The 21,603-nt window shown below is 40.5% G+C and overlaps 2 protein-coding genes across 7 annotated transcripts in view; both read right to left on the reverse strand.

The window, feature by feature from the left end:
- The window catches only part of LOC306927426 (uncharacterized protein), a 42,692-nt gene that overhangs the window by 2,904 nt on the left and 18,185 nt on the right, over positions 1-21,603 (reverse strand). For 2 of the 6 annotated variants that reach the window (XM_079507163.1, XM_079507159.1), the window contains 4 exons: positions 5,570-5,668; positions 5,089-5,394; positions 4,582-4,719; positions 3,434-3,535 (listed from right to left, as the gene is read on the reverse strand). In XM_079507163.1, coding sequence (XP_079363289.1) covers positions 3,434-3,535; positions 4,582-4,719; positions 5,089-5,394; positions 5,570-5,639 — 616 coding nt within the window. In that variant the 5' untranslated portion in view covers positions 5,640-5,668. Of the gene's footprint in view, positions 1-3,433; positions 3,536-4,581; positions 4,720-5,088; positions 5,395-5,569; positions 5,669-8,132; positions 9,272-9,297; positions 9,777-21,603 lie in introns of those variants that run through there. The other 4 variants (XM_079507161.1, XM_079507164.1, XM_079507162.1 and 1 more) reach the window with 4 other exon arrangements.
- LOC306927448 (uncharacterized protein) lies at positions 9,809-20,842 on the reverse strand. Its single transcript, XM_079507199.1, has 9 exons — positions 20,499-20,842; positions 19,711-19,755; positions 18,810-18,901; positions 16,929-17,063; positions 16,359-16,460; positions 14,684-14,782; positions 13,452-13,553; positions 11,737-11,994; positions 9,809-11,617 (listed from the first exon to the last, which is right to left on the reverse strand). The coding sequence occupies exons 2-9, from the start codon at positions 19,728-19,730 to the stop codon at positions 11,103-11,105; spliced, it is 1,323 nt and encodes a 440-aa protein (XP_079363325.1). The 5' UTR covers positions 19,731-19,755; positions 20,499-20,842; the 3' UTR covers positions 9,809-11,102.

A 21,603-nucleotide genomic window follows, 5' to 3' on the forward strand; every position in this document is an offset into this window, starting at 1 on the left:
TGCTTTAAGACACACGGTTGATTTTAATTTCAAAGTAATTGCTTTATAGAATTGTATTTGTAATATTTCATTGCTTATACAGTTGGATATATATACGGTTCTCAACCCGTGGGTCGTGACCACTCGGGGGGGGGGGGAGACATGGCCAAAGCATTTCCAGTACAGGGGTCCCCAGCCAAAAACGTTGAGAACCACGGCTTTAAGACACATGAGCGCATACATGCGAGCAGTGGTGTGCTGTGGATTGTTTAAAGGACCACTTCACAAATTTTCAACTTCTCTTCCTATAATTGGTCCTAACTAATGTTCATGATAAAATACCACGATTTTTTCCTACTCAGTCTGTGTCTCATAGGAAGGCTGTTGGCAGTTCAGAAACCCGTCCACCAGTAACATCATCGATGGTGAATCCAAGCTAATAGAAACGGCAGGCTTTCTTTTCCTGAAAAGTTGCAATGCAAAAGTTGAAGCCATCGTTCTCGCGGTAATAAAAATCTAAATATATTTTAAAGAAAATCTTGTTTAAAAAAAAATCTGCCTAATGATGATGTCACTGGTGGACGGGTTTCTGAACTGCCAACAGCCTTCCTATGAGACACAGACTGAGTAGGAAAACATCGTGGTGTTTTATCATGAACATTAGTGAGGACCAATTATATGAAGATGTTGAAAAGTGGTGAAGTGGTCCTTTAACTAGTAGGGCTAATATTTTAATGACGTCACGTGCACGTCACATGGAAAACCAGCTATTCTAAATTTGTTGTTTTTTTATTTTTGTTTCAATTAATTATTTTCCTTTTAGTTTTATACAAATGCCACCCAGGCCTACTTAAAACAATCACACAACTTTTCTTTACCCTAATGTCTTTATTTTTCTTCTTTTTAAATTATGAGATTACAACATTGCTTACATTATTTTGCTTTCAAAACAGTGGTTTTAAAACAATCACAAGAACTTCCAACAACGGTCAGGGAAAAACCATGTGAGTTTCAGGTTTTGAGCTGATCAGTGGGCTAGTATTTAGTAAATGAACAGTAGGCTACATGGAAAGAAAAAAGAAGCGTGTTCATTCACTGAACTTTTGTAAATAAAGCCTTGAGCTTCAGCCTAAGGCTTTTCGATTAACCAGAAAGAAATGTTGGATGTACAGTACAATATTTATGAATACTGTTGATGATCGAAAAAACTAAACGTGCACTTAAATTGTCTAAAGTGACTATAATAACAGAAAACGCAACACTAGCGCAATGATAGCCACCAGGAGCTGATGTTTAGATATGGACGTAAACTCACATTTGTAATGATTATATGCCTAATTCCAATTTCCAGAAAAATGAAAATAACTCCCAACAGCTGGGAGTCGGCAGGCGCACAGGTTTAGGCACGAAACAAACTTTCCTCTGGAATCATTCTGGACGCATGTCTTCTTCGGTGGGTCGTCACCTAGATATTCGCAGAATAATACTAGGCTATCGGTTTATAACAGTGTAACGGAGGGTGTGACGTCACGTGACTAAAGGTGACCTTCACACCAGAAATCTTTACTGCGATTAAATCCTGCTGCACATTGTCAGAAAGTGCGCTTCATTTGGCAGGTGTGAAGCTTCATTCGAATCCTAATGCGCATCAAAGAACTGGGGTTTCGCTTCGCTTCCAATCGCACTTGACTACGATCGGTGCAGGTGGGAATGCAATCCGTAGCAAATAAAGGAAATGAAGCAAGCTATCATGTGGCGGATAAGGAGCTAAACACAGTTGGAGACGGAGAAGGGATATTCATTTTACGCAGTGCAAAGGTGTCCCGTTAGGTTACCATGTGACGTGGTCAAATAAGGAGACCGAATTAAGCCCTCATCGAAATATGAGGACGAGCACATGAATCTATTGCTTAAGGAAACGTAAAAAACACTGCAGTGTACAGAATATTCTCTGTCTGTCGTGCGTAAACATGGAGGGCTGTCACTGTGTGTGGGGATCCGAGTGGAGAGTGGAGACTTGCTTCATCTTGTTTAAATATAAATACTTCAAAGTTAAAACACATGTTTAGCTCAGCATGATCTATAAACTGTATAGCTAACATGGCATATGCATAATAATTGTAGGCTATATGGTGATAGGATCATCAATGGGACTGGGAATATATACTATTGTAAACTTCAGATCATTTTGCGCTCCCGTCTCCACTGTGCCTCGTTCATGTGCCCAAAAGAACAGTGGCTGGCGCGCGCGCACACGCACACGCACACACACAGTAAGTCCCCGACGACACACTGCATCCGTTACCATGACTTTACGTCAAAAGTCCTAACTATTACTCGAAGTATATTTTAACACCATAGCTTTCACTGTGTATTTTATGAATTGAACACATTGATAAAATTCGCTTGACACAGCCAGTGTGAAGGCAAACCGCAGCAAATTAAATATGGAATATCCCAATTTATCCGCCCATTCACATCGAGTCTACCAAAGTATTAGGTGAGAATGTGACCTGAAGTGAAATGGGTAATGTTATGCAAAGCATAACAAAGGAGCCTGCCAGCCAGGTATCAAATCAAATCAAGCTTTATTTATATAGCACATTTAAAACAATCGAGATTGACCAAAGTGCTTTACACAATAAAATCTAGAGACAGTTATGCATACAAAATACAAAAACATCAAACAAGTAACAACAAGAAATGAAACAGTTCAAATGACAAAAATAAAAAGATCAGGAAGGATCAAAGGCCATAGAAAAGAGATGAGTCTTGAGAAGAGACTTCAATGGACTGAGCACTTTTAATATAAAAAGGGAGGCTATTCCAGAGAGTGGGTGCTGCAACAGCGAAGGCACGATCACCTCTGGATCTTAAATTGGATGGGGGAACAGTCAAAAGCAGCTGGCCGGAAGACCTCAAAAGGTCTAGCTGGAGTATACTCATCCAAGAGGTCAGATAAGTATGAGGGGGCCAGCCCATGTAAGGATTTATAAACAAATAAAAGTATCTTAAAATCTATTCGAAACTTGACAGGGAGCCAGTGCAATCTAGCTAAAATAGGGGTGATGTGGTCGCGTTTTCTGGTGCACGTAAGGAGGCGAGCAGCTGCGTTTTGAACCAGCTGCAAGCGCCTAAGAGAAGACTGTGTGATGCCGACATACAATGGCATTGCAGTAATCTAACCGTGACGAAATAAATGCATGGATGGCCATTTCCAATTGTTTGGGAGGGAGATATGGTTTGATTTTAGATAGGAGTCTGAGTTGGAAAAAACTGCAGGTATAGACGGCGCCACCGCTTGCTTTGTTTTAGGTGTTGAGCGTGCCGTCAGCGCGCATTGTCGTGCATGTGCGTGTGTGTGCGTGCGCGGACATGGCAGGCAGAGAGGCAAACTCTTTTCCTATTGTCCTATCGTAGATCGGCTATTTACAGCAAATGTGGTTAAACTTACTGAAGTGTGGGTGGTCTTCAGGTTCCTCCTGTTTCATATGAATGGCCCTGGCTGACTCTGGAGAGTGCATCTTCACCTGCAGTCTGGACTCCACACACTGGTCTGAAATGAAGAAAATTTAACAAGGACTTTAATAAGAAAAAAGCGGAGACCCAGGCACACTTAATAGTATAAAAGGAGGAAAGCTTTATTAAACCAACATGTTTCGACCTACAGTATACCGGTCGTCATCATGGCTAACAAAACACAGAGCAACAAACCAGTCCAGCAATTAACCACTTAGAAACAGATCATGTGGTTCAGCTGCTCTTAATACATCGTTATTACACAAGAACAATCATACAATCATCAAGTAGAAAAAAGGAACACATGTGTGAAAGGACCCATCATACGAAAAAGCACACAATTAGGCACGATTCGATTCAAAATCGTTTTTTTTTCTCGATTCAACTCCATTCTCAATCCAAAAACATTTTTTTCCAGATTCAAAACAATTCTCTATTCAAAATGAACATTTCTTAAAAAAACCGTATTGTAAAGGTTTTATCAACTGAATAATGTGAACACACAAAGGTAAATCCAAAATCTCACTCAGTTACCAGAACAATACATTAAAGTAAAAACTGCTGTAAAATGAATAAAATTGGTAGGCTTAGGCTAGCTGGTAGTAAAAATGCACACATGCAAAGAATGCAGAAACCCATAATATAATGTATTTATTGCACAGCTTGAACTCAATCACTTGTGTTAGGCACAGAGACTAGACACACTAACGAGTTGCCTTGATGCCTTTTGTCTGTCAATGAGGGTCAGCTGGCTCCTGGTTGACAAACACCTCAGCTGTGCTGAACTGAAGTGACTACAGTAACTTGAAAATGACTGAAGACATGATGCTTACTGTGATTAGGGTAAGCTTACATTTCATATCACAAACACCATGTAGTGAAAACTCCTGTAACTGTAACCAAGCATTCATTCAGTTCATAATCGTACATTTTTTTTGACACCCCTAATCAAAGAGCTGTGCTTTCCTTTGGAGTGTCTATGGGACAAAATGCTCCCCCCCCCCTTTTTTTTGGCCAACTGACTGATTGAATATGATGCTAAACAGCCCAACCATCCAGCGTCCCCAGTAAAAACCCACTCACCCAAGTCAACGTCGTGGAAGTGCTGCGGTAACTGTCTCGGTCTCTTCCCCCGTCCTGCTGCTGGGAGCTCTGGAGAAACTGCTTCTGGAGAACTCATCTTCACCTGCAGGCTGGACTCCATAGACCGGTCTGGAGTCTCTGGAATGAAGGAACAGAATAAAGGATGTTGACGGTGAAGTTTGAAGTTGAACCTTGTAGATCAGCTATTTTTTGAGTAGTGCTAGTTTTATTATAAAATGTATAAAAATTGCAGTAATTTCTTGATATAGTTCAGTTAATGGTCATATCACCTTTGTGCACTTTTTTGAATTATCAGAAATGTAATTACTATTCATAATGTTCCAATTTCCAATGCCAAAAACACAATTAAATTGTTATTTGCAATCATTTGTGTGACAAATTTATTTTGTTTACTCCCAGAGTCCCTAGATATACCGAACGTTGGGGATACTGTCTATGACCCCACTTTGAAAATAGCTGGGATAAATAAGCCTGCCTGGGTCTTGCCTGTATTTAAAGCTGACTGACCTCCACTGGTCTCCTCCCACTCATCACTGTCCTCAGTGACTTCAGAGTCTGATTCAAGTTCAACTTCAATTCCAGAACAGTATGACAGGGTGTCTTCATCATCATCCTCTTCTTCTTTTGTTGCTGGTAATGTCAATGTTGACCCATCAGACTCCCCTGGTCTTAGAAGTAGCTCCTCCTGTTCTTCTTTAATGTGTGGAGACTCTGGTTCCTCCTGGAGCAGACTGGGGTTCTGCTCCTGTTCTGGAGAATCCTCCTCTTTACACACAACCATGTGCAGGATGTCTAGGAGCAGACAAATTATAGACCACAAGTTGTTACAAATACATTTTAATTTGTATCAGTTGTTAAAGCATGGGAATGTACAGCAGTATGTTGTATGTAGAATGTATAATGTAGTGCAGCTATTGTATGTGATAAGAAGCTACAAAAATGGAAGAAAGAGAACAGTGAAACTTACTGAAGTCTGGCTGGTCTTCAGGTTCCTCCTGTTTCACTGAAACAGGTCTGGCTGGGTCTGGAGAGTTCATCTGCACCTGCTGTCTGGACTCCACAGAGTCTGGAATGATACAATGAAAATCCCAGAGGTGTTTAGGATTAATTAAGACGATAACCTAAATTTGTCCCATCAAACCACAAATGCAGTCCTGCTGTGTGTTAAGCTAGGACCCTTTTTGAGTTGATCCAGCCATCCATTTTATTCTTATTTGTTCATGTTTAATTAACTGTTAATGACTTCCGGTCAAAGGTTTTGAAAACAATTCCAAATGGTCATCTTTAATATCTTGATATTATTTGAAGTAAGGAACACCTGTCGTTATTCACAATAATGAATATCAGTATTTGTATTACAAAACATGTTGCTTATGTGTCAAACTTCTCTGGCAGGTTGTTTTTTATAAGAAAGAAAGAAATGTAATTGTATTTGCAGTTAATGTATCCCTGTGTTGCCACTGCTCTGCTGCCAAAGCTGCTGTTGTGTGTGAACATGCATGCATTACATCATGGTCATTCCAGGCCTACAACTACAGCATGACAAATGCACCCCCGGCTAAAGAAATCATTGTCCACAAGTTGACTTAAGGCTCATTCAGTCTGGATTTTCGGTGGTGGTGACCACCGCTGCAGTGGTGAGCTGACCACCGGAGCTGACCACCAGCTGAGTGGTGGTGAGTAAAAACAGAGAGAAGGGCTGGGGCGGTGGTTTGCTCTTCACCGCGGCTCGTGACGTCATGTTGTAGTTCGGTGGTCACCTCACCACCGAAAATACAGACTATGAATGAGCCTTTATTTTTTGTTTGCATATTTACTTGTCTATTAAAGTGCATTTTACAAAACAAACCGCTTCAGTGTGGCATTCATGGTGCTGGTAAAAGTGTTATCTCCATCTAGGTGCATAATTCCCCCCCACTCACCTGCCCATAAACAGTTAGCCTGAGAGCTGTGCCCCAAGACAATAACCTAATTAACTAATACTCTGTCTAGAATAATCTCAAAATGATATGGCTAAATAAAACAGCAATCATAATAATAATCAGACAATACAAAAACTAAAATGGCTTCTATAGCTGCTTTAGGAAAACATACTTTATACAATTGAATTAATGCCAATGATCTTTGTTCTTGTACAAGATGGAGACTTGCACATAACAATTTTACCCATTCCATTAATAGTGTATACAATTGCGATGGCAATGTACTTTAGGTGTAGGTCATTTAAAAAAAAAAAAAAAAGAGAAAAACCTGTGTCATTTACAATAACATCAGAAAGTAGCCTAAGTTTAGCTCTTAGATGTATAGAGTCTAAATCTAAGGGCCGATTCATACTCCTATTTTAGAGCCGAATAAAAGTCGGTTCGCCTCTGTAGAGCCTACAATGTGACGTCATTTTAGATTCGGGGGGGCGGGTACCGTCCTAAAGTCGGCTCTTCAGTGCTACTGAAAAATTCTGACGAGCCGAAATCATTTCGGCACTACAGCGCCGAAACAGCAGTAAAATAGGAGTATGAATCGGCCCTTAGGCTAATCAGAAAGGTGGGTTTCGGGACCCTCGGTTACCATTTGAGTTTTGGACGGTACCGACGTCCAAAATGGTAAAAAAAAAAGGCCTGGGTGATTGATTCATTGATTGATTTATTAACAGTTTGCAGAATTACAGTACATTTCAAGTACAACTCAATACAAAAACTGTTAACTGTGAGTGGACGACACCATAAAGCATTACACTTGTTTACAATAGGGCACACCATTTTCAATTCATCAAAACATTTAGAGACGCACAAATATACACAACTATAAAAGGCAAAACAGGAAATCATCATAGGAGATAAAAAGGGAAAAGAAACATATACAGTGAGGGGGAACAGGGGTGGGTGGGGGATTCAGATTTTACGGGGGACAGTTTCGAATTGCAGCCGTCCGTAGGTGCCCTTTGAGAGCAGTTTTGAAGGAGTCAAGGGATTCGCAAGTCTTAATGACTTAATGGTAGAGCGTTCCACATTTTGGTGGCATAGGAGCGAAATTAATTTAGTCCCTTGTCTTGTGGACCAGACCCATCGCAAGGTGCTGTACTCGGTCGTCAACCCTAAGCCATTCCAGCCTGTCAAAGTGGGCAGGGGTGAAGTGGGTTCGGGGAGTGAGGCCAAGTAGTAGCCTGACCAGTTTGTTTTGGGAAGTCTGGAGCCTTGTTTTAAGGGCCTTAGAGGTGCTGTGGTACCAGGAGGTGCATGCATAGTCAAAGAAGCCTTGTACGAGTGCTCCTGTTAGGGTTTTCAAGGTGTTTGTTGACCAGTGAGGAGATCCTGTATAGGAATCTTGTTCTTTGGTTGACCTTTTTGATTACGTTGGTGGCCATTTTATCACCGGAAAGATTTGCCTCCAGGATGGAACCTATGTAGGTCATTTCATCTTTTCGTGTGATAATATTGTCACCCACTCTAACTAAGAAGCCATCTACCTTCCTGAGATTACTATTTTATCCAAAATGAATGGATTCAGTTTTTCCCAGGTGTAAAGATAGTTACCGAGTTCAGAGCCGAGGGCCTTTTCAACCCGCAGTTTGTTCCTGTCTGAGACCAGCAGTGCTGAGTCATCTGCGAACAGGAACAAATTGCAGTCACAAGCTGATGTCATGTCGTTTACATATATTAGGAACAGTAAAGGTCCTAGCATGCTTCCTTGTGCACCGCCACAGCTCACTGGGAGGGGGGGGGACCCAATTGCTTTTAGCTTGTTAACCAGTATGGAGTGGTTCACGGTGTCAAAAGCCTTTAGGAGGTCCAGCATGACCATGCCGCAGTATTTGCCAGCATCCACCTCATGTTTGATGTGGTGAGGCATGTGTCAGTGGAGTGGGATGTTCTGAAGCCAGATTGGAATTCATACATTTTTTGTTGTGGAAAGATACTTTTCAACCCTATTTTTTCCATCACTTTCGAAATGGAGCTAAGAATAGAAATAGGGCGGTAGTTGCCGGGGTCTAATTTGTTCCCTTTCTTGTGCAGGGGGGTTACTTTGGAAAGTTTTAAATCTTGGGGGACCAGTCCCTGTTTGATTGGAGCTATAGAGATGGCCGAGTCTCTGAGAAATTTGGAGGGAATATTGTCATGGCCAGTGGCTTTATGGGGTAGAAGGGCACTCAGTTTTTTAAGTACCTCCTCAGTTGTTACCATTGTCATCTTTACACCTAGGTTTTTGTAGAAGGCTTGGGAGGGCAGTTTGATAACCAGCGTTGTTGCAATGTTTGTAAAGAAGACAATAATAAAGCATATTCAAAAGCAGTTCACTTGACAATCGCATCAACATTGCAGTGGACAGAGTACAAATCCTGCTCATTTACAAGCCATGTTTGCACCTCGTCACTTATATTGAGATTAACCACATGGATAAATAGTGACTATCAACAACGTGGGGGGGAGGTTTTGCTGCTGGACGCTGGCTGTTAACATAAAGTTAACATTAAGTAAAGCTAGCTAAGAGCAATTCGCAATTATATTTATGTTCCATCTAAAATGAGCTAAAGACAACTTGATGAAACGTGTTTAGTTTATCGTAAATGAGTAGATGATGATGAGACACAGCATGAATTAGCCGCAAGCAACTTGGATGCTACAATGCTATCTGCATCTAGGTTGCTGCCTCCCTTGAGCCCAATCACTAGTAAATTCCCATCTAACGAGATAAACTTACCAATATTGCACTTTTAGGATTATCCTTTGTCGGTGTGAAGTCCTTGTTTGAAAAGAATCCAGTAGTTGACGTGCTATTTAGCTAATTCCGACGAGTTTGTCTCAGAGTCGTCGGTTTGTGTATTTTGCCTGTTTTGGTGTATTGCCTGTTTTTGGTGTATTGATTCCTGCCCCCCCACTGTTGCTCTTCTTCTTCTATTGGCAGTTGGCAAAAATACTTGTGCATTTTCGCCACCTACTGTATTCTTGGAGTACCCCACTGTTGCTCTCGGGTACTGTACATCGTTTATATACAGTAAACAATAGTACAATATAGTGCAGCTTCAATTTTATAATATTGCAATTGCAATTCTGTTTGCTGGTTGTGTCCTACTGTCCTCACTTTCAATTTGACTTGTCTATCAATCCTGTTAGTTAACTTCTCCCTCCTGATTGGATGCTTTCTATTCTGACCTGGAATGTATACATTTTTCGAGACCTCCGATATGGAACAAACAATGATTACATCAGAATATGGAGCAATTTAAAGCTTGTATTTTAACAAAAACATCACTTAATTCACCTTTAAGCATATCATTTCAAACTAATGTAAATATATCATTGATGAATGCAGACTATGCTTTTATATTCAGAATGACAATTTGGATTCCATAATATAATAATCAGTAAAGCCATTGAAATAGTGTAGCACCTTACATTGGGTAAGATTACACAACATATCACAAAATAATGTGGTCAGACACAACAGATGCCTAAATTAACTTCCTAAATTTACTTCGTCTTCATCTTAATACTAAAGTAGAGAATCAGATAAAAACAAATCATACATTTCTGTTATTAACTTTTAAGCCTTTCTTACCAGTTTAGACTATTAGCTAAAACAAAGACTTCTCTATGCCCAAAATATATAGATTGAGATTCATGAATTTCTTCAAGGCTCCATTGCTGCAACTCCCTGTAGGCCTATGTGAGCATTGACTTTGGTGGGGGTGGCAGGGATCAGCCAAAAATCTGCTCACGAGACGTGTGAGCTCGGCTATTTTTTGCAGAGATCTGGTGTGGACAAAAAGGTTGTATAGCCTACCTACAAAACCAACTCAGATCCAAGTTTAAAGGGATTAACTTGTTATGCACATGTATGCACTATGCAGTTTATGCAAAATGCAGCCACCTTCCTCACTTGGCCTTTACTGCCCTTCGTTTATCATTCATTTGTGTAATGTTTTGCTTTTTATATTAGTAATTGTCCTGTTTCGATGAAATGAGTATGAGGATCCCAATGGAAAAACAGCCATAGGCTTTCTTGGGTTAAAATTCTCTAGCAGTCCTTGTATTGAACTATGCTTTTTTTTCTGAAAACTGCTCATAAAGTATTCAATCAGCCCATTTTGGTTGACCACAGTATCATATTTTTAAAGGTGGTTTATCAATACAGTTTGAGTTGCATATTCTGAGAAGAGTTTTGGAACTAAACATTATCGGATTAATAGAGTAAAATAAAACACGAGAGAGAAACGGAGACTTTTAAAGAGTGGTTTGCATTTCTGAGCCAATCTTTTGATGACAAGCGGAGACTCAATTACTGACCAGCAACCAGGTAAAATTAAAAAATTATATAACACAAAATAAATCTCCATTAATCCATGGCGTCATGGGGGTTGTAATTGATAGAAAATAAATATATTCATGTTTTGTCTCCAGTGGTCTCTTATATTTTCTCTTGAGCTGTGGTTCCTAACCCCAGCTAATCATGTTTCTACCCCTTGGTGTAAAAATGCTGGTGTTGTTATAACTAATTCACTAACGTTAAAAAAATGTTAAACTGTTTACAATAGAAATGTTTTTCTCCAGCGTGTGGATACGCTCGTGTGTGTTTAGACTACTTAACCTAAAGAATGACTCGTTACACTGTTTGCAGTGGTATGGTCTTTGACCTTCTTCAATGTGGAGAAGCTGGTGCCTTGTCAAGTTACCTGACTGAGAGAAACTCTTGTTGCAATGAAGGTTTTCCTCCAGTGTGTCTAGACTACTTATCCTATAAAATGACTCGTTACACTGTTTGCAGTGGTATTTTGTGTTACTTTGGGTTTTTTTCAGCAGAGGACCCTTTTGAGAGGTCCCTTGTGCTTGTTTCATGGCGAATTCAGATTTAGTGACTTGCTGACAGGCTGCTGAGGTGATCTGTCCAGTCCTCATCATTTGGCAGTAGAGGTCAAGGTGTCTCCTCCTGATGTGTTTATAGAGGAAGACCTGGGATGTGAGGGCATATGAACACTCAGAACAGTAGAAGACTCGAGTCTGGGAAGACTGGGAGATCACTCCTGAGAGAGATAGAGATAGAGAGAGAGAGAGAGAGAGAGAGAGAGAGAGAGGTTAGACATGGTGAGTACAGATACAACTTGAAAGGCTTAGTTCCTGGCCCTGAGTTGAACTGACTGACCTCCACTGGTCTCCCAATCATCACCGTCTTCAGTGTGACATTCACGTTCCACTTTAACTTCACAGCAGTGTGAAGAGATGTCTTGATCATCGACTTCACTTTTCACTGCTAGTAATGTCAACATCGGCCCATCGGGCAGTAGTATCTCCTCTGGTTCCTCTTTTATGTGTGGAGGCTCTGGTTCCTCCTGGAGCAGACTGGGGCTCCTCTCCTGTTCAGTGGGAAGCTCCTCTTTACACACAACCACCTGCAGGATGTCTAGGAGCAGAAAAATAACATAATAATCAACACTGGAATCCTAATGAGTAAATAGTAAATACAATTTTCCATCCTCCATGTCCTATGTACAAAAGGAGGTATCACATGGTTAGGTGCATTCCCACCGAAATAAGAAATATCTTTATAGCGCTGGAATCGTGTTATTATGGTCGCTGGATGTTGCGATGGTGACTAAAGTGTTAACCCATTAAGGACGGGAACCCCTTTTTGTAAGTGTAACTATACCTTTCAGGATAGGAACTCCTTTTGGGATACTTGTTGCCATGTACAGTATATAGCAACATACATATATTTGACGTTTTTAGAATCTACCTCAGTCCTAAATGGATTAATTTGTGTGTTCAATGTATCACCTCTCCATGCTGTCAAAACGTTTGCCATTTATCCATCCTTTGAACTTTAGCGTACGCGTTAAAATCAACCGTGTGCTTTAACCCATTTAGGGCGGGAACCCCTTTTTGTGTTTTAAACATTATGTTATACTTTAGCTATTGATAAATAGCAGATCTACAAGCTCATAGTGCACCACTCCGAGCTTGTAGGTCTGCTATTTTTGAAAAGTCGTGAAAATGTGGCACAAACCTTTGAATATATATTTCAGAGCGAACATTTTTAACTAAAATATTGGCTTCTGGGGGGTCCCTGGAACTACATATTTTGAGATGGGGGTCCGTGGCCCAATAGAGATAATTCTGGGGGTCCTCGACATGAAAAAGGTTGAGCACCACTGACATAGAAACATGGGTTTTTGAGAAAAATGTTAGGATTTAGAAGCCTTTTTTTATCGACATCAGTCAAAAATGGATTTTGACCACAGGACCGCAGCAGAAGATCACACTCACTAATATTATCCCTGTGAAAATATAACATTTAGGCATGCACAGCTAATTTATTTCCAATGACAAGTATATCGCAGCCTATAATGTTATACTCTCGCTTATGCGAGAGTATTTTTGGGACTGGCAGGCGGCACGACCATTGTTTAAATCTTTTCATCGTCAGTAAGATCTCCAAACTTATATACAGTACGTCCTCCTTCATCCATAAACGTTGAATATGACTGCCTTGCCAGGCTATCTCTCATTATCACTCACAGCAGTCCGACTCACGGGGGATCGCATACATGACAGCTTTAATGTGCACTGCGCACTTCTTCAGAATGGTTCAATTATTAATTAATCGTGCAAAACTATTCCATTCATGATGATGTAACTGTGATTCATGTAGCCTACTACTTGACGAAGGTTGTACGGTTGCACCCTCACGAAATAATCCTACTGGCAAACGCTGCAGTTACTGTGCCAAAATAAATTGCACACTTGCAAGTACCTGTGCATGTGTGCACGCGGACATGACAGGCAGAGAGGCAAACTCTTTTCTTATTGGCTGTCCACATGTGTAGATCGGCTATTTACATCAAATGCGTTTAAACTTACTGAAGTGTGGGTGGTCTTCAGGTTCCTCCCGTTTCATATAAATGTCCCTGGCTGAGTCTGGAGAGTTCAGCTTCACCTGCAGTCTGGACTCCACACACTGGTCTGAAATGAAGAAAATTGAAAAATAACTTGAATAACTTCAGACCTAGTGGTGTCAAGAACATGCAATAATGTGTAATGTGAATAAGGTGAAAGTAGCCCATTTGTTTTTAATCTTTCTGCAGCCATGCTTCCTTATATACCCACCTCACCAACAATTCTACCCACAACCCTTCTACCAAGTATATACCATGTGTCATGCATTTTAGAAATGGTTGAATGTAAAACAGAGGAAGCATAGGGTGCAAATAAGTGTAGTTCACACACCAGGATGTGATCCAAACTACATCCCCACACTCTGTTAGGGATACCCTTCCAAGAAGCATGAATGCGCTGAGCAAGTTTCATGACATTACATTACATTTACATCCATTACATTTTGAGACATCTTGTGTGTCAAGTGGAGAGTTTGGCCAAAAGATGGCACTAGAGGAAAGGCTATTTGGGCAACAAATACCGGTAAGTAGGATTCATATCTGGTGTAAGCCCAAAAGGTAGATTGTTCTACCAGTAGATCACAAAGGATGTGCAGGTAGATCACATGACATGCAACTAAAGAAAATTACATTTTTGGTATCTGCCACTTGAATTAAGGTGCCTTGATTGATTGACATCAAAAGGGCCTGTTTGTTTCTCAAACCCATAAGGCAATATTTTGTTTTCAAGAGTGTTGCTGTGCACAAACGCCGGTAGCATTACAAATGAAATACGAAAAAAAACCCTCCCTATTCCATTTCTCCCCCTCTATTGCCCATTCCAAGTGCATTTGTCATGTAATAGTGAGGCCGCTATTCCATATTTAAACTATTTTCAGCAATGGCATAATTTTGTAGGTGGGTAGATCTTGTTGAGCTGGTCATTTTGAAAGTAGCTCTCAAGTCAACCAAGTATGGGCTGGTTAAGTGCTTATTATTAATTTGTTGAATAGCTCTCTATATGGATAGTAACTGCCTTCACATCTCGTCTTCCTCCATAAACTCATTGCTACAGGAAATATAAAATAAATACCGGTAACTGTTTAACCAAAACATACAACTTACAGCAACTTTAACAGTTTATAGTGCTGCTAGCTGCAGCTGTATTGTAAAAACACTTTGAAGGTAGAAAAAAGGAAGAGAGACAGTGAAACGTACTGAGGTTTGTCTGGTCTTCAGTTTCCTCCTGTTTCACTGAAACAGGTCTGGCTGGGTCTGGAGAGTTCATCTGCACCTGCTGTCTGGACTCCACACAGTCTGGAATGAAACAATTAAAATGCTAGTTTAATAGAGTCTATGCACGTGACATCATCGCCATACCCAGACGTTATGCGGGAACGCAAAAAAGTACTTTCTGGCCTTGACAGCCCATACATCCAAACAGAAAAATCAGATTGCGTTAAACTCTCTTTGCCACTCACTTTATGCATGTGCATACCCTATATTAGGATTTATTAAGAAGGGGATGCGCACTAAGATTAGACACACCAACAGTCCGACATGCAGAAACAATGGTCGGACTACAGAAGACTATGACAAACTCCTCTTACACTCAACTTCAACAACACCACACAATAAGGAAGGAGTAGCGTATTTGGTAAATCACTTGTCAACTGTGCAAGTTGTTTCACAAAGCACTTCCTGAATAAACAAAACTATTTGCGGTTGTGAATATTCATGTGGAGACAATAGTATGATAATCTTGACATAATTTGAAATCTGCATGACACATCCCATAGCCTTTAATCTTTTTTGGACTAACCCTCAAGATAGTGGGGTCGGCGGTTGGTCAGATGCTGGGGTGTGTCCACTGTCCACTAACACAGGCCTGCACATCTCACCTCTGGCGACCCCCACTGCTCCGAGCAGCACCAATTCTCTGGCGGTTCTCTCCCATAGCCTTTAGCCTTCCCTGGCTTACCCACACAAGGCAGGGGGTTGGCCTGGTGCTAGCCGTCTGTTACATGTGAGCCCTCGCATCAGCCCTCTGGGGACCCATGCCATGACCCACCTAATTCCAAAACACTTTGCTAGTCTGGTTCAGGGTAGAAGACAGGCTTAATCAAATAAAAATGGAATTGGTAGACAGTAAAGGTAACTTCTCCAAAGTGTATGACAACCACAACACTAGAGGGATCGACAACTCATTCTACTACTCTGCCAGTGCCACCATTACCAAAATGTGGAATGCCACTACAACACCATCCATTAAAATGTGGAATGACTGGTTTCTTTCAAAACTAGCCTGAGAAACTGAGATCTATCAAAGGACAAGGGGAGGTACATAAAGGTGTCATTCAGTGCTGACATTTTCCCCTTTTCTCTGCACGTATAGTGTTTTGTATATACGTGCGGGACCGTTGGAACTGACCGTGGTGCTCCGCCCACGGCACTGAAAAGTGTGTTTTTCCCGGCTTGTCGATCTGCGCTTTTCGGCTAAAAGCGCCAGTTGCTCCGGAACAGTGCGTCGCCCGGGGAGTGCTCTACGGATCCGGGCTGGCGAGGCGCACGTGTTGGTGAAGTAAACATCACCTCAGTTGTGATTTGCCAGTTGGGGTGAATAGCACTGACGTCACGCCAACTTGCGTCTTTGCATTGACTGAACAAATATTTTCCGTGGGAACACACTTTTAGATGAACCAAACTGCAGTTCTGACAAATCTAGCTTTTAGGAAGATTTTTTAACTAAATTATTACGTTATTACAGCAAATATTTAATTTCAGTCTTGAAATTATGATACGATACATTAAAACAATACTTGACACGATGTGAGCGTGTAGATCAGCCATCAGCCCTGCAGAGAGATGCTAGGGTTCAAGTGGTTAAACTTACTGAGGTGTGGGTGGTATTCAGGTTCCTCCCGTTTAATAGAAATGTCCCTGGCTGAGTCTGGGGAGTTCATCTTCACCTGCAGTCTGGACTCCACACACCGGTCTGAAATGAAGGAATTGAACAAGGACTTTAATAACTTCAGACCTGGTGGTGCCAAGAATTTACAAATAATGTTCCAATGTGAATAAGGTGAAAGTAGCCAATCTGTTTTTAATGTGTCTGCAGCCATGCTTCCTTGTATACCCACCCCACCCTTCTACCATTCAGGTATAGATTACTATAAGGCCGTACAGATGTGTCATGCATTTTAGAATTCACTTAACAGAGGCGGCATAGGGTGCACTGCAAATAAGTGTAATTCAAACCCCAAATTAAGTACATTTTACTGCTTGTGATGTGTTTACCTTGCGTGGCTTTGACCAAACCAGTGCTCTCAAATTATGTGAATCCACACCTTGATTGTTGTCCTTTAAGTAACCTACCACACCCGGGGCGAGCAAGTTTTTGGGGCTTGCGTTCTTGTATTCAACTACTACAGGTTTAAACCACAGTCAATAAAACAGTACATACCTATTTTGTACAGCTTTACTACAGGTTGCAGTCCAGGACCGTAGTCCATCTCTAGCTGTTCCTTGGACCATGTTGAATGTCTTTTGGAAGCCATCTCTCTAGATACCGTAGTAGACAGTCTCTCCCTGTGGTGCTCTGTGGAAATCACCAGGAGAAAGACCTTACATTCAGCAGTCAATAGTTGTTCCCCATCCTGATCTAAACTATTAGGTGAAATACAAGATCCATTAATTAGTAAAAGAAAAAAAAAGTAAAAATAGCCAATCTACAAGCTCAACATGTGTGGCATTGTGAGCTTGTAAAACATGGCATATCTTGGACATAGTTTGAATCGAATGGTGATTAATCATGGTTAATTATGTTTAAAGCTGTGATTAATCTGATTAGAATGGCAGCCCTAATTAATTTACATTATGTGCACTTTCACTCACTCCCTAAAACCCAAACTCAATCTCAGTTAGACTGTGAGATGTTTAGTTCTGCTCTAGCAGAGATGATGGAAAGAGCCTTTTGGCCAACAAGAAAGAGAAAATCAAATGTGTTAACACTATGGTTTCAAGGAGTAAATAATCACATTGACCAAAAGTAATTGTGATTTTTTTTCTTTGCCTAATTGAGCAACCCCATGTGTGATATTTTGACCTGATGGTGGGCGCTATACGATGGGTAATTTGAACAGTCAGGGTTAACATTCCAGGAAGCATGAATGCTCTGAGAATGTTTCATTACAATCTGCCCATTACATTTGGAAACATCTTGTGGAGAGTTTGGCCAAAATATGGCGCCAGGGGAAAGGCTATTTAGGCATCAAATGAGTTAGGATTAATCTCTGCAGCATTAAGGTGCAAGTGATTATTATTAATTTGTTAAATAGACTTGAAGTGTTTTTTTAAGAGCATTTCAATTCTGCATGAAACATCCTAATTTGTATTTACGATTTAGACATTTAGCAGACAGTCTTAATCCAGAGCGACAGTAAGCAAGGACAACACAATGTAATTCCTCAAATGCATAGAAATAGTCATTGAGGACCATAGGTAAACCAAAAATCATCAGTCTAACAGTAGAATATCCCAAATACTTAAATAAAAAATGATTCTAAAGAGCTGTGCATTTGTAAAATAAACAAAAGTAATCACAGGCAATCTAGTTTCACCATGTGGCTTTGTGTTAAATCCTCATACTCCACACCTTGGCACTTCAGACAGGACATTCATAAGAGGGAGGTGATAGTACAACCTTTAGACTTTTGGAGATAAATTGCCCATCACAATACACCATCCAAGAGTGTGTCCATGAGTCCATCTCAAGAGGCAGCCGTATGGTAGCTACAAGCTCAAGGAGGGTCACATATATGCCCATACATGCACACCAAACGATGGGGCAGCTGGGACTCACACAGGCATAGACATATAAAGGTAGATGCCTCTTCTGGCTCTGGGGCGTCTGAATCTCAACAGAAAGCAACATGGAGGCAACGGGAGCCGGGAAGTGATGGCGATGCATGATTGCATTGGCAAGATTGTCCCGAGATTCCTTGCGAAGCATAGTGGAAGCAAAATAAGAAGAACGCAAGGGGACGTTCGGTAGGCCAATCAGAGGCGCATGCCTTCAAGATTCCGCTTGACTTCCTCCTCCCGTTGCAGACAGGTCAATGAGGCATCTATATATATTTTAATATCTATGCTCACAGCAGGCATGCCATGGTGTGACAATGACTACCAACTACAGGCAGCATATACATTTTGATGCAGTTAAGTGGGCTTTCATGAAAAAATAATTAGATTTGTTTTTCTTTGACTACTTTGTCAGTAGCTGCCACCAGCAATAAATTACAGAGGTAAATAATATAGATACACTTGGTATTAACTTAGCACTTACCATTGTCAGTTCCACAGTGATGTGATGCAGTATCTTCAGTGGGGTTTGAGGTGGAGGCTTGTTCAGTGCTCGGTTCACGACCACATCTGATTCTGTAAATGTTTCAATGTGAAAATCTTTAAGTTAAAAAAAGGATTTCGGCCAGTTAAATGTTTTTAATTATGTTACAAGAGCCTTAATTAGTATCATCGGTAACAAGGGAAGGGGCCTGGAAGTAGGAAAGGTTATTCTGTGTGCTCAAAGCCAGGATACCCACACATTTTTACCAATGAATTTCCAAAACTTTTCCAGAATAATTAACCCAATTTCCAGACCTATATAACAATCATTGAGCGCAATTATGAGTCTCTTATTATTTGTAGATTTATGTGTAGATTAAAGGAGTCAAAGAATGTATTAATTGTGGTCTTAACAGGGATCATACAGGTTCTCCTCTTGCTTTTGGAAACACTGGAGGCAATGTTTTTATGTATTTTAATTGATATGGACTGTGATATCCTGATATGTAGTAGGCTATCTGTTTTTGTATATTGGACCCATCGTGTCTGCAAATAAAGTTTATCATCTTACTCCTGTGTGCAATGTCCAAAGACAGGCAGTGTAGCAAAAAGCATAATGAGTATATAGAAATAGAATTTCGTGCAACTTTTTTTGCTACACCACCTATCCGAGGGCATAGGATCACATCCGGTACACATTAGGCTGCAATCACACATGTTCGGCAAAAAACTACATATGTTACATATTTTGTGTAATATTTTACATGTTTTGGAAAATGTGGCCAATGGCCAAAAACAATGCATACTTTTTTCCAGGACCCTTCCGACCCTTGGACTGGATCTTTTTTTCTTATATATATAATTATTACTGTAAAGCCTATTACACACAGAGTATTACACACCGCCTCCGGGACCTCAGCATGTTGATCCGGTAGAGAATGCTTGAACTAGGACGGGTTGGGGAGACACAAAAAAAAAATCGCAATTATTTAGTTATGATTTGTGCAAATTAAATACAAAATTATTTTTTTCCCCCCAGGTAAACAATGTTCAGGACAAGTTCACTAATACCGTTTTTCCAATTTACATGCTTATTGATTATGATTGATTAAAACGTAAATAAAAAACGAGCTCAGGTCCAGAGCTAATAAAAACATACCTTCACCTTCAGAAAACACACTTGTCTTGAACGCCTCTAAAATGGGTAAGTGGGGTTCTAATCTCGACTGTTTATCATTAGCGTTAGTCATACAAAACTGGAAAAAATGCTTCTATTTGTTTCAAAAAAGCTTGCAATGTTTCATTTCCGTTTACAACATGTTGCACCCCCATCCAAGTAGACACTTTCTCCATTGTCAACTGTTTTTATTGTATTGTGAGACTTACTTTTACATTGTAGCGGTTTTTTCCATGCCAAATTGCTTACTTACTGGTTGAACATAAGTTTAACAATAAGGTTATATAAACGTTTTATGCCAAAGAAAACTAAAAGCTGGTAGAAAGAGCCGACGGTGAAAGCAGTGTTCATGCCATGCATCTCTGCTGCTAACACTGCATCACTAACTAGGCTATTTTCTTACAATAAACATTAACTGAAGCTAGTTATATATTCAAATCTCTATTCACTAAGTGAAGAGATGTCTGTTAATGCGTTAAAACTTCCCAAAATGCCGTAATTTCGTCAATTTACCTGCGAACGTGCGTCCAGAGACCAGCTGTGAATGGAGCTGGACGAGCGAGCGGTGCAATGTTTAGAACTAAAAGACCCTCCTTCGGGCTAAATTGTGACGTCACGTTTTTTTCAGCCTTACAATGGGAGTCAACGGGAGTGTCATTACTCTCTTTTTTTATACTACTCTGTACAAAACAAACCGTCTTTAAACTTGTAACGAGTCTGTCACTCTTTACACAGACCGTTGTACAAAGACAATCTCCGACAGAAGTTACACAATGTTTTGTTCACTGCAAAATATATCAGACTTTCTCTGTATCATTACGTTCGTTCACTCTCTGCTGTTTGTTTTGGTGTTTCCATCCGGGCGAGAGAGAAGGACGGAAACGGTCCTCGTCCTTCCCTCTATTTTGTCCAGGTTGAAACCAACACACTACTCCGAGTTCCCCGCAGAATTATCATGAAAGCGGTTTTAGAAATCACATTTTCATGAAACATTATTTTCAACAGAACAAAAACAAACTCAGAATGAATTATAATGTAGGACTACCTGCCATGCATTTAGCCCTGGTCCAGTGCTTACAGCGAGTAGAGAGAGTAGAGAGACTCGCTCTACTCGCTGTAAGCACTGGACCAGGGCTACCATGCATTGTGTACTGTATGTAAACAAATTGCCTTCTAAAAAAAGTCAGACTCAATAAAATACATTGATAATGTTGATCCAAGGCTAGTAAACAACATATTTGTTAATGCTTTGCTGTGCTTAACGGCCTCCTGCTGGCTGCTGCTTACCAATTTGGCTTTATTTGTATTTTAAAGTGTCAATAGTCAGTCAAGGACACATATTCTTCTGACCAGTTTGTCTAGACACCAGTTGCTGTATTGCTGTTGGTCTCAGGTAGACAGGTACTGTCCGTTGTAGCGTGATTTTGTATTTGCAGTACAGTTCACCATGTGCGACTGTCGCATAGCTACTGGGCAGTAGGCTGGGTAGCTCCAATTGGAATCTTTCCCTCCACTGTAGCTGGAGCAAGGCTATATAGCAGAGGGAGAGGTTCCAATTAATAGTGACCATATAGCCATTCCAATTACAAGTGTAATAATTACTCTCATAATTCATGAT

This window comes from Electrona antarctica (assembly GCF_951216825.1).
Source record: "Electrona antarctica genome assembly, chromosome: 8".
NCBI classification, from domain to species: Eukaryota; Metazoa; Chordata; class Actinopteri; order Myctophiformes; family Myctophidae; genus Electrona; species Electrona antarctica.

Coding starts and splice junctions, on each gene's coding strand:
- LOC306927448 (XM_079507199.1), bottom strand. CDS start 19,730: ATGCTGAGGTCCCGGAGGCG. Junction 14,783..16,358: donor TGAATACCACCCACACCTCA/GTAAGTTTAACC, acceptor GTTTCATTCCAG/ACTGTGTGGAGTCCAGACAG. Junction 11,995..13,451: donor TGAAGACCACCCACACTTCA/GTAAGTTTAAAC, acceptor TTCTGCTCCTAG/ACATCCTGCAGGTGGTTGTG.